Source organism: Chiloscyllium plagiosum, chromosome 7 (genome assembly GCF_004010195.1).
Source record: "Chiloscyllium plagiosum isolate BGI_BamShark_2017 chromosome 7, ASM401019v2, whole genome shotgun sequence".
In the NCBI taxonomy this organism is placed as follows: domain Eukaryota; kingdom Metazoa; phylum Chordata; class Chondrichthyes; order Orectolobiformes; family Hemiscylliidae; genus Chiloscyllium; species Chiloscyllium plagiosum.
In genome coordinates, this window is record NC_057716.1 from 66,096,661 (window position 1) to 66,109,653 (window position 12,993).

A 12,993-nucleotide genomic window follows, 5' to 3' on the forward strand; every position below is an offset into this window, starting at 1 on the left:
TGAACATAAATGTTTGCCTTTATAAGAAATTAGGTATTTCACAAGATTAAAATCTATTGAATGGCATTCGTTTTAAAGCAAAACATGGTGAAACTTATTATTACAACCTCTAGTTTCAGGCGTGCTTCCAGAGATTAACCCATGACAAATACCAGATGAGATGTTATTGTGGGAGTAAGGGGATGGTGGGGAGTGCAGAAGACAGGACTCAGCACTAATTTGCCATAGGCACTAAATTTCTGAAAAATCGTGCCAGATTATCCATGTCACTCAAAATTCCCAGATATAGATAGCTATCTTTCCCACAGAACAAAATAATAAAAGGTTAATGCAAACAGAAATCATACTGTACTGGAATTAAACATGTAGAATTTGAACTTACCTGAACAGAGTATGCCCTTGTGCCTCGCGCATGAGAAGTCATCACATTCACAGAAAGTCCCATAAATCCTTCCAAACTCACTCTCATAGCAGACACACTGGTTGCAGCTGCATTCCCCTCTGCCACTGCAGATCGGTCTTCCCTCTGCTTCATGGCAGAACGTCTGGAATACATTACTGGTTTCTCCATCCTGGCATTCACAATTGGCTCCCAGAAAGCCTGGATCACACTTACAGATCCCACACTCATAGGTTCCATTACCATTGCACTTGGAGCTGCTGGCTTGCATCCCACTTGTGCAGTCACAGTTGCAAATATAACCAAACGTTATACTCAGTGAATCTTTGAAGCCAACTGGCTTAATGGTGAAGCTATTTCTGGTCTGGGCTTCCAGGCAGCTCCTAGCTTCTACAGTGACATCAAAAGACACCTGAACAGAAAGAACATTATTAAAGAAAGCAACACTAAAGAAGTTCAAAGATACAACAAACTTAACACTGTTGCACTTAAAAGCAATGATCTTGGTCAATGCATCTCAAGGAGTGAACAGCAAAATTGTATAGCCCGAAACTGAATGTAGCAGATTATTTACACACAGTCCAGAACACCACACAATCTTTCCAAAATATCTTATGCAAATATTTCATTATACTTTGCTCAAAACAAAAGGGCTTCCATTGAAAGGTTATGGAGATATTAATTATGTTAATCACTATTTTAAAAAACAAAGACCTGCTTGAGATTTCTACCAGGCAGACTGCCTGCCTTCAAGCCAACTATATCCTATTGAATGTAATTTTTACTGCAGCCTCTGGATGAAGAGCTAAATTATCCACAAATATTTACAGGTCTTTCTTTAATCATGCAGGTCAGGATCTGATACTACTTTTGGGCCTGGCAGTTAATTTTAACATTAACCTGAGTGGGCAAAGCCTCTATAGAGTTAACCTTACAATGGTTGAAGTGAATATAAAAATTGCTATTAGCAGAAGAACAGCTGGATGTCCTATAGATCCTTTTATATTTCACTATACATCGAGCCATCATTCACGCTCTTGTATTATATTGACGGTTCTGTCTAATCCTTTATTCATGTGAGTGTAACACATTTATTCATGCTCAAGGAAACACAGGCAAAGCTCATTTTCCTAAAACTTCCACAGCTGTTTCCAACATGTACTTTAACATGGTCACTACTGTTTTCACCAAATACTATTTAGGCTAAATTTGGGTCACTGAAAACTAACCTTATTTTAATCCAAATCTTATATATTTGGATTAAAATACACCAAAATACTATGGCGCAAACAGCCCTCAGCATCATGGTACTAAATTCATTCTGACATTAAATGCAGGATTTGCAACCAACCATGAACAAATTTTAGTCTGCATAAATACAACAAGCCATGGCCACATGCTGTGGTTGCTCAATGCTTTTTTTATTCCATTGAATGATTGTGGGAGGAATTAAGAAGGTCAGAAGTACTGATGTTTACCACCCATTTTCTAGGCATGAACAGGCTTTGGAATTTTACTTCGGATACTTCAGGCTGCTTTTGAACAATTTCTTTATATGTGCTAGCAGCCGTTCTGCTTTTATCACTGCATTCCTCTCTCACGCCTTTGAGCATGTTGTTGCCTCCCACATCAGTACTCAGTCAGGTTTCTTCTCCTGCTACAGTACCAAAATAGCCAGAATCAACGTCACAAAATCAATTCTTCCTAATTATGACAATAGCCTCCGTGCCTTTGTATTTCGTGTCTCAAGTTAAAAAGGCCAGAATCCAAGACGTATAAGCCACTTTATCAACCTGCCCTGATGCCTTGACGGATTTGTATACATAAACCCAGGCTGCTCAACTCCTACACCAACTTTACAATCTTTCCTTTATTTTATATTATCTCTACCTAAACATTTTGCTGCACTACATTTGATCTATTCTATCACCATGTCTATGTCCTCTTGATGATTATCTCTCCCCTTCCAAGGTCATATACTTACAAGTTTTGTATTCTCTGAAAAGTCTGAAATAATGGCATGTAAACCCAAGACTAGATCATTAAGAAAGAACCTAATACTGACCCTACAGAGTCCTAACATTTACTAATGCCTTTCCAAAAGCAACCAGCCATTCTCCACCAATCCCTGTCACTCAGCTGTTTTCATACTGTCAAGATCCTTACTGTTCCATTAGCTTTAACTCTACTGACAAGACTATAGTGCGACTTTTTACCAAACATTTTTTGAAAGTCCATATACTTCACACTAACCACACTCCAATGAATCTTCTCATATACCTCAAAAGCGTCAAGCTAAATAAATGATTTGTCCTTAAATTCAGGCTAGTTTTCCTTAATTAATCCACATTTATCAAAATGACTGCTAACTTCTATCACTGAAACATTTCTGAAAGATTTCCCACCCTCCAAGATTAACCAGAATAGTATGTAGTTGCTGGGCTTATCTGTACACACTTTTTTGAACAAATGTGTAACATTTGCAATTCTCTAGCATCATTCCTATCTTGAAGAAGAATTATGTCCAGTGCCCCTGCAATTTGCAACCTTTCAGCTCTCAGATGCAACTCATCCAATCCTTCTGATTAATCTGCTTTAAGTGCAGTCAGTTTGTTACTGCCTCTTCTTTAAACCGATTTTTAATCAGTCCAGTACGAAGTTTCCTTCCCCTATGGATTTGGCACCATCTTTTCCCTTGGGAAGGACAGATGATAAATACTCATTTAGGGCCTCAGGTATGCCCCTGCCTCCATGCAAAATACACCTCTTTGGTTCTAAATGGTTCAATTTCTCCATTTATTTTACTTTATCTTTCTATGTCTCTTGAAGGTTTTTGGCTTGCTTTTATATTAGCCGTCATTCTCTTTTGATACTCGCCCCCCTGGCTTCCATCCCCTCATTTTTCACTTTCCCTCTGAGCTTTTTCTTATTCAGCCTGGTTCCCAGTTAAACAAGCAAGAGAACATCTGTTCATATGTACTGAAATAAAAGAACGAATTGTGGATGCAGCAGATCTGAAACATAAACAGAAATTGCTGGTGAAACTCAGAAGGTCTAGCAGTATCTGTGATGAGAAGGCAGAGTTTCCAGTCTGATGACCCATCAGAACTGTTCATTTATAAATTTGAAAAACAGTCTGCAGCATTTAAAATAACAAGACTATGCTTGCTATTTACTATCATGTGGCAAAAACAGAAGGTTATAATTACAGGATTAGTGCTGCATGATTGGTTTCACAACTTTTTAAAATCAATGACAGCTTCATATGCTTATAAACTCTGCAGTGGGACTACAAACTCAAATGCTTGTTTTATTAAGGATTAAAAGTCATTAAGTGTAGTGAATGGGTTTTTTAAAATGATGACCATATTTTCTAAATAGTGAATTTTTCAGGTCCTGAAGTGTTCACATGGAGAACATAGGATGGCACAGGAAAAAGGGTGGTGATTGGGGCATGGTTGGCATGAATTAACAACAAATTAACATATGGCTATAAAGGGGCATGGAGACTATAGTTTGGCACAAAGACATGGGGAGCCATAGGGAATCTAAGGAACCATGAAGTGATGGAGAGCATAAAATCACAATGTTGGGGCACTGGATTACATAGAGGGGTGAAGAGAAGGGTAAATATTGAAAAATGAGGGCTGCTTTTTGTTTCATTCTGTTCTTAATTTCTTCAACAATGTGCTGAAGTACTAAGGCAGTCTTTCGCCCCACCTACCTTCACAGATAGCAGCCTCCAAAATCCTTCCAGCTTCACTCACCATGACTCCCATTTTCAGCTAAGCCCCTGATCAACAAGTGGAACTTTTGTTGAACTTTTACAAGGTACAAGGTTGCAGCACTGGGAACTCTCAAATCAACATTCAGATCCAGTAAAATAAATTTTGAGCGAGAGCGAGTTGAAAAGAATACATTGTATTTCTCATCTGGGCAGCCAGACAAACTAAACAATTCTGCAAGGTACAAAAGGTAAAGGCAGAAGCAGGAGCCCTTGGAGACTTTGCTTTCAGGAACTAGAGGATAGAATGCAAAGGCCATGGTAAACAGATGAATGCTCTTCATTCCTGATGAAGGGCTTATGCCCAGAACGTCGATTCTCCTGCTTTTTGGATACTGCCTGACCTGCTGTGCTTCTCCAGCAACACACTCTCAACTCAGAGAGATGAATGCTTACAGGACACGCCGAGCATGTCTACAAATCAACAAGAAACAGTGCATGCTCGTTCGATAATTAGAAGAAAGGAGTTGAATGTTGCAGGATTCATAACACTTATGGAGTGGTCTTTAAGATAAATGAACTTCATGGACGTAGTGAGAAGTATTTCTGGAGCACTTCATAACTTGAAAATTTATGCACTTTACAAATGCAAATCATTAATAATGAGAACAAAATATGAAAGGGACAAAAATTGTCAATTTAATTTGAAACTATGACTCAAATTAATTTTGTTTGATTTAAATGATCTATTTATTTGAATTGAAATAATTTTTAAAAATGCTTTTTATTCCAACCATTTAATCTGATTGATTGCATAACAGAATGAATGAACAGAACTTGCAGATCTGCAGCATTGTGTGTGTTATCTGGCATAGGGGAGGTACACAGGAGAGCCATGACAGTACGTACGTACGTACACACACACAACACACACACAACACACACACAACTTCTGTGTGGGGAAGATAAGTACTACTTGAGGCAGGGTAACGTTGGCATCACATAGCTGCATCTGTCCTTTCATTATGGATGATCATCTTAATTTAAAACTGTGTAAATTTTATGAAGGATGGCTTAAAAAGAAAATACCTAGACACTCTTAACTATCACAGAATAACAAGTGACCACTTACCGTGTCTCCAATTTTAAGATCACCACACTTTCTAACACCAGGGCGTGAAACACCATCCTGACATGTGGCTGTCAAGGAAAGTTCAATGTCTTTTGGTTGGTCCCCTACTGTCAGTTCAACCTTGGACCGAATACTCTAGATCAAGGATAACATATATTCTTTAATGCACTTATATGAAAAATAAAATATTTTCTATATAATGAATGCATTAATCTCAGTTCATTTAATATCACAGATCATGTAACTAAACACTTATAGAAAACAATCATCTATAAAATTAGGTCTGCCAAATTTGACACTGCAGCCATTTGTACTGCATGTGTGCCAACAGTGGCTGCAGGGAGAGACAGTTATGATGAAAATTTGTGAAGCTAATTTCACCATTCATCCTGTTTTAAAAAAGACTTTCAGCATCTGGAAATAAGTCATAAGCCAAGCAATTGACAATTCTGGGGGGAAATTAGGCAAACTAAGGAAATATGCAAAATTAACAACCATCATGCTCAAATAAATGCATGCAGGCAAGAAAATGCAACTAAATGTCTATGCATTTTCAAAGTGTGTGCATGTTTTTGTTGGTGGGGTAGGGCAGTACTGTTGGTAGCAGTACAGTTGGTAGCAGTAGTGGTGGTGCTGTGTCATTTAGAAGTAGGAGTCCAGTCTACGCAGTTAAAATGGTGAAGCCTCCACAGGTAAACTGAAACCATTGGTATGAGGACTTTTGGCCACTTAAGGGCCTCAATAGGCCAATGACATGCAGGCCATTTGCTGGCTTTTATCTATTCTCCCTGTCTTCACACCCAATATTGGGGCAGTATAAAATCCATTATCAATCATATCTTAAGAGATTCATAGAACATTAGAAGGCTAGGGGAAGAAATGAGCTGAGATTTCCATCTGATAAACAACAAAAGTATGTGCCAAAACAGGAGGAAATGGAGCAGAAACATAACTAACATGCAATTTGGGAATCTAGGCACGCATTGCATTTAAGCACTGACAATGGATCACTTCTACAGCCAGTATTTTCAGGTTCAAAAGTTGATGAAAATATAGCATGTACAATTTAGATAGGAAAGGATTTAGAGAATAAAATGTAGGCTATAAGGAAAACATTCGATTAACAGTATATCCTCTGCAAAATACATTCAATTTATGCATAATGACAGCCCAAAATATCTAAATAACCTAAGAATCATAAAGTGAAGTCTATAGATTTATAAGTTTAAGAGATACTTCTTTAATTAACAATTTAATTGACAAACTGGATCTATAACTCTAAACATTCACACTCTTAAATACAAAATATAAACATTTGAGGCATCTCTACCACTGAAATGGAGAAATACCCCTAAATATAATGCTATATAAGGTTTACATTAATTTTCTGGCTAGCCTGAATCTTCAACAGAATGAAACTGTACAAGTAATCCAGATAAACTCTTTCATGCATCTTTTGCTCAATATACAAACAAAACGAACTTAAGCCTAGAGTTGAAAAATTCCATCCTCCAAGGATGGCAGTTTTGCAGATTTAAGGATGAAATAGGCCCTTAAGTGGTTCTTAACTGGCCATTTACCACTTATGGGACTCAATTGGCAGTGAGGTGGGAAGGTGGAGCTTAGGTCTTCTCAGCTAGAATTTAATCCCTGTGGAGATGGGGTCCTTCCACGCTAGCATTCTGACTAATGCATGTGCCTTCACATCTCCAGGCTAGCTGACTCTGAGGGTGGGAACATTTCATCCAGCAAGTCATATATCACTGTATCCCTGGGGTATCCAACAAATGGAGGTATAACAAACATCTGCTGATAAATTCAATACCCCAATGAAGGCCCTTCCAATGCTAAATACAAAGTTGCTTATCATTCTATTCACGGCCTTCCATTTATCATGACGAAAAATTCAAGACAAGTCGTAATTTAAAAAAGGTTTTTTTTAATGCTCCTAAGCAAAAGGAAACTTTTACTTTCCTTTTCTGTTCAGCAAGAACTGTTTTCAGTGGAGTTTACAAGGCACAACAGCATCGTATTGCGATGGATAACCAATTCTCTCACTTTATTGTCACAGTATAAAGAGAATGCCAGAGGCAGTGGCTTAATAAAGGTCGATATTAATCTTGTCAAGATAATTTGTTTTGACAAGAGGGAACATTATCTTCATCCATGATGTTACAATAATTTTAAATGAGTGTTGAGATGCACATATAGGTTGGAGTTAAGAAAGGTCATGATATATTGGGATGTTTTCTCTGAAACAAAAAGAAGGAAGGATTTATATAGGGTGAGGTGATTTGATTGGCAGAGACACCTGACGTGTCATAACAGCCAAAGCTGTAGAGGAGTGAGATGGTGGGTTTAGTTTAGTTATTTCTTTCATGACAGACACATACATGATGTACTGAACGGACTCCTTATGAACTACAACTTTCTATAGTATTATGAATTTCTGGCTCAGATCTCTTCTTGGTTCAACAAAAAATGCTGAATCAAAATAGTTACAGCAAAGCATTCCAGATGTATGGAATCCATCCCAACCTACACCCTGACACAGGAACTGATGGGAGATAGTTCCTCACCGGAATGCTGGCGAGGGGAGGTTGTTGTTGTTGTTGTCATCGTCCCAGGCTGGAAGCATGTCAGTCTAGCTTCATATTTTCATACACTGAAGACACGAAGCCTGTGACAAGTGAGGTCAGAGTGATGGCATTCGACATTATGGCCACATTTAAATAAGTGTGGCATGAAGGAGCCCTAGCAAAACTGGAATCAATAGGTATATCTGTTGGTTGGAGTCATATTTGGCTCATAGGAAGATGGGTGTGGTGGTTGGAGACCAATCATGCCATCTTCAAGACATTTCTGCAGGAGTTCCTCAGGGTAGTGTCATCAGCCTAACCATTTTCACCTGCTTTACCAATGACCTTCTTGCCATCATAAGGTCAGAAATAGGAATGTTCACTGATGATTCCACAATGTTCAGTATCATTTGCGACTCCTACAATACCGAAGCATTTCAAGCTCAAATGCAACAAGATCGGGACAAATCCAGTCTTTGCCTGACAAGTAGCATGTAATATTTATGCCACACAAATGCCAAGCAATGACCATCTCCAATAAAGAGAAAATCTAACTACTGTACCTTGTCATCCATTGGTGTAACCATCACTGAATCCTTCACTATAAAACATCCTTGGGGTTACCATTGACCAGAAACTCAACTGGACAAACTGTAGCTACAAGAGCAGATTGGTGACTAGGAATGCTGCAGACAGTAACTCGCCATCTGACTCCCAAAGACTGTCCACCATCTTCAAGGCACAGTTCAGACGTGTGATGGAATACTGTACACTTGATTGGATGGGTACAACTCCAACAATACTCAAGATGTTTAACACCATCCAGGACAAAGCAGTCTGCTTAATTGTCACTACATCCACAAGCATCCACTCCCTTCACCACCACTGACATTCAGTAGCAACCATGTGTACTATCTACAGGATGCACTGCAGAAATTCACCACATAAAACTTTCAAAACTAGATTTCTCTCAAACTAAGCAAGCTCTCCACTTGATCAGTAGAGAATAAAACAGTACCATGATTTCATATTTTCATATCTGCTTGGTCATCTCATAATCATGCATCTTTTCCAGGCAGACTGTTTCAGGCATGTGGCAAAAATATGCATGTCTAAGTAATATTACAGTGGAAAAATTTTGCTTACAGTTCATTACAACAATGCATATATTTGAAGCACCATTTGATTCCAATAATCAACTTACACTGTAAGCATTGACAATCAGTTGAATTATATTCTTTGAATCCTTGTCAAGAATTTCTACAGTTGTTCCAGGGATCAAAGCAGTAAAATTCTTCAGAAAAAAGAAACATGAATAAACATCAGATCATTTACAAAGTGATTCACTAGAAGAAAAACACAACAAACTATGAATTGTAAAATCTTTGAATCAAAAGGCATACAATACCTTATAAAGTATGTAATGGGACTGAGTAACAGCAAATATCAAATGGATGTTGTTCTCTGCCAACTTTTCTCCAAGAAGTGCAAGTGATGGGTAATCCTGAAGAGAACGTGAGAAAAAAGTAGAAATACATGAGAACTTAATATCTAGGTGCCAGAGTAGACCATTCAACCCAGTGAGTGTGTTGGCCGTTTTATACGATCAAGATGCATCATAGCCTCAACAACTTTCAATCCATCTCTTAAAACGAAAGCCTCACTCCTTAAATTTAACTCAACGTCACAGCATAATGGGATAGTGGATTCCACAGATTCAAAACCCTTTGATACAAGTAATTTCTCATCTTTTAAATCTGCTACCCCTTATTCTAAAACTATGACCTCTCATTTTAGATTACATGAGGAAACAATCTACTTTATCATTTCCCTTTAACATCTTGTACACCTAATTAGATTCCCTTTCATTCCAAACTCCATACATACAGAATAAAAACAAAATTACTGCAGATGCTAGAAATCAGAAACAAAAACAGATCTGGCAGCATCTGTGGAGAGAAATCAGAGTTAATGTTTCAAGTCCAGTGACCCTTCCTCAGAACTGGAGTAAGGGAACCAAAATTGTATGCATTACTTCAGGTGCAGTCTCATGCATGCCTTATACAGTTGCAGCAAAACATCCTGATTTTCATATGCTTTTCTTTTAGCAATAAATGCTAATATTAAATTTGCCTTCCTTAATTACCCACATACAGTACCAGTTTTCTGCAATTCATGCACGAGGACACCCAAAACCCTCTTCATCAAACATTCTGAAGTTTCTCTCCATTTAGATAGTAAAGCGCCTTTCTATTCATCTGACCAAAGTGGAGAATCTCACTGCTAAACTTAGTCTGCCAAATTTTGGCCATTGACCTAACCTATCTATACCCATTTATAAATTTCTTATTTCTTCAATGCAACTTACATTCTCACCTATCTTATCTGCAAATATGGCTTTAGTACTTTCTACCCATGCATGCAAGTCATTAATATAGATTATAAATAATTAGGACCCAGAGGACTGAAACATGTATCACCCGATTAGTGATGTCTTGCCAACCAAATAAAGACCCATTTATCCAGATGCTGCTTTCTGTTGGTTATCATGATGTGGAGGTGCCAGTTTTAGATTGGGCAGGATAAAATTGAAAATCACAACAACAATTTGTAGTCCAACAGGTTCATTTGAAAGAACAAATTTTTGAAGTGCTGCACGTACATAGGACACAGACTTTATAAGTAAAAGATCAAAGTGTCATACAACTGATGCGATGTATTAGACAAACCTAGATGGCCGTTAAATCCTTAATCACCTAGAATGGAGATGCAGGTTTCAATTGATTAATATGTAAATCCCAGAATTTCTTTCAAGGCACAGCCCCAAGTTAACTTAAGGTTTTATCAGTGGATAAAAAAAAAGTGACATCTCAGCTCAGACAATGCATTAAAGGTGTGAGGTTAGAGTCTGTCTGTATCCCAACCTAGAGTCAGACTGGTTTTATTTCCAAAGTAGGTATTAATAAAATGTCAAATTGACTGATTGCCTACAGATTATGTACTTTCTGTTGATTAGCCATTCCTCTATCCAAGCTAACAATTTACCTCAACCCCATACAATCTTACTTTCCATATTAAACTTTGGTGTGACACCTTATCAAGTGCCTTCCAAGCTTCCATAAACAAGCACAAACAAAACTAATGATATTAAATAATCATTCTACTTAGTGAGCAGTACAGCTCCATAAAAACCTTTTTAAAAGCACTATGGGACATTAAAATAAGCATAAGCATAATCAACACAAAATAGTCATGGCTTGTCGGACTCCAGGCCATTGAATAATTTACTTTTTAAAAGGCAAAACTATTCTTCATCCATTCCATATACCCTAATGATATGTCATTTTTAAAAAGTCAAAATGTAATAATTCCCAGATAGCCAATTGTTTCGAGCTCCCGAAACCTTTTCATGCACAAGTATGCAAACAAATAATACAGGTACCTACTGAGAAATTATAAAATACATCGAGGTTTTGCAAATAGCTCCAACATATTGAACATAATTCATTCATAAGCGGAAGAATGCAGTGAAACAAAAATATCCCTTTGGAAATCTGATTCCACATGTTTTTATCATTAGTTTGGCATTTTTTAAAAGGAAACATATTGGATTGAATTTTAATCCACACCAACTCAAACACAACCATGTGCATTATTTGTGTTAAGATATTCACTTGATACCTTACATACAATTTTACTATTAACCTGACATAATTGTGTCAATATGCTGGTCAGGAAATAACCCTGGAAGATTGAAGAGACCATTTCGACAACAATCACAGATCAAGAGTAAACTATTACAAATGTAAAGGTTAGGCAAAGTTTACAATTTGTTTTTCTATGTAGATTGCAGCAGAACACAAAAAAATTAGTCTGGACTTTTAACTGCTTAGATAGTGGGAACAAAAAAAAAACACCTTGATGCAGGAGATTTTGTCCTAAAGTGTGCCTTCACATTTAAAATAAAGTATCTTAAAAATTCACAACCACCATGCCAATCAAAGTTGGCTGTAGCATATACCACTACCAGGATCCACTATACAGCATCTCACTGCAAATGGTGCCTCCCAAACCCAATACATCTGGAACAAAACGTACAACAGGTGCACAGGAATACAACCATCTCCAAGTTTCCTCAACGTCACAAATCATCCAGACTCCAACCTGTCATCCTTCCATCATTTGTTGGTTCAAAATCCTGGAAATCTATGTAACAGCACAATTAAGGTACCTTTACCACATGGACTATAGTGGCTCAAGATGGCCTACTGCCTTCTCAAGGGCAACTATGAATAAGCAATAATGGCCGTCTGTAACATCCACATACCAAGTATTAATGAATAAGGGAAGTGAGCATAAGGAAAATGAACACCACCATTGTTATCACTGCAGTTGACAGTAGAGCACAGAGTCTGTTACATTGGTGTTTGAACGTGCGTCACTTATCACAGTGGAAATCACCCAATATATTGTGTAAATGGGGATAGTGGTAAGGGCATTTTTGAAAAGTGTGGACTGAAATGAGAGTGAAAATTTTGTTACAATGCTGCTGTTTTGAAAAGCAAGTAACCCGACATCTATGCCAGGCATTGTAAGGAGCTGTTTGAAAAGGCAGGAACTGGAGATTGAATTACCAACATAATGGGGCCAAGGGATGTTTGATGCAGCTCTTGCAAGTAACAAGGAGTTGATTGATAACTGGTCACGAAGTTATAGATCAATCACAGCGACCTTTTTGCCTGCCAATAACAGTGACGCGTTTTCAGGTAACTGAACAGCTTGGAGCTGGGAACAAGCTATAGAGATACAGACAGAATGATAGAGTTGCACACTTAGGTAAACCTGAAGAAACTATGATTTGGAGATGCCGGTGTTGGACTGGGGTATACAAAGTTAAAAATCACACAACACCAGGTTATAGTCCAACAGGTTTAATTGGAAGCACACTAGCTTTCGGAGCAACGCTCCTTCATCAGGTGATTGTAGAGGGCTCGATCGTAACACAGAATTTATAGCAAAAATTTGCAGTGTGATGTAACTGAAATTATACATTGAAAAATTGATTGTCTGTTAAGCCTTTCATCTGTTAGAATACAGTGATAGCTTCACTTCTTTCATGTGTAAATCACAAAACCCTTTTTTTAAAAAGTTGCATTCT

At 37.7% G+C, this 12,993-nt stretch overlaps 1 protein-coding gene across 3 annotated transcripts in view; it reads right to left on the reverse strand.

Moving 5' to 3' along the window:
• Positions 1-12,993, reverse strand: part of itgb5 (integrin, beta 5) — a 136,300-nt gene that overhangs the window by 71,384 nt on the left and 51,923 nt on the right. For all 3 annotated transcript variants that reach the window (XM_043693954.1, XM_043693953.1, XM_043693955.1), the window contains 4 exons: positions 9,244-9,339; positions 9,040-9,129; positions 5,257-5,391; positions 383-812 (listed from right to left, as the gene is read on the reverse strand). In XM_043693954.1, coding sequence (XP_043549889.1) covers positions 383-812; positions 5,257-5,391; positions 9,040-9,129; positions 9,244-9,339 — 751 coding nt within the window. The remainder of the gene's footprint in view (positions 1-382; positions 813-5,256; positions 5,392-9,039; positions 9,130-9,243; positions 9,340-12,993) is intronic.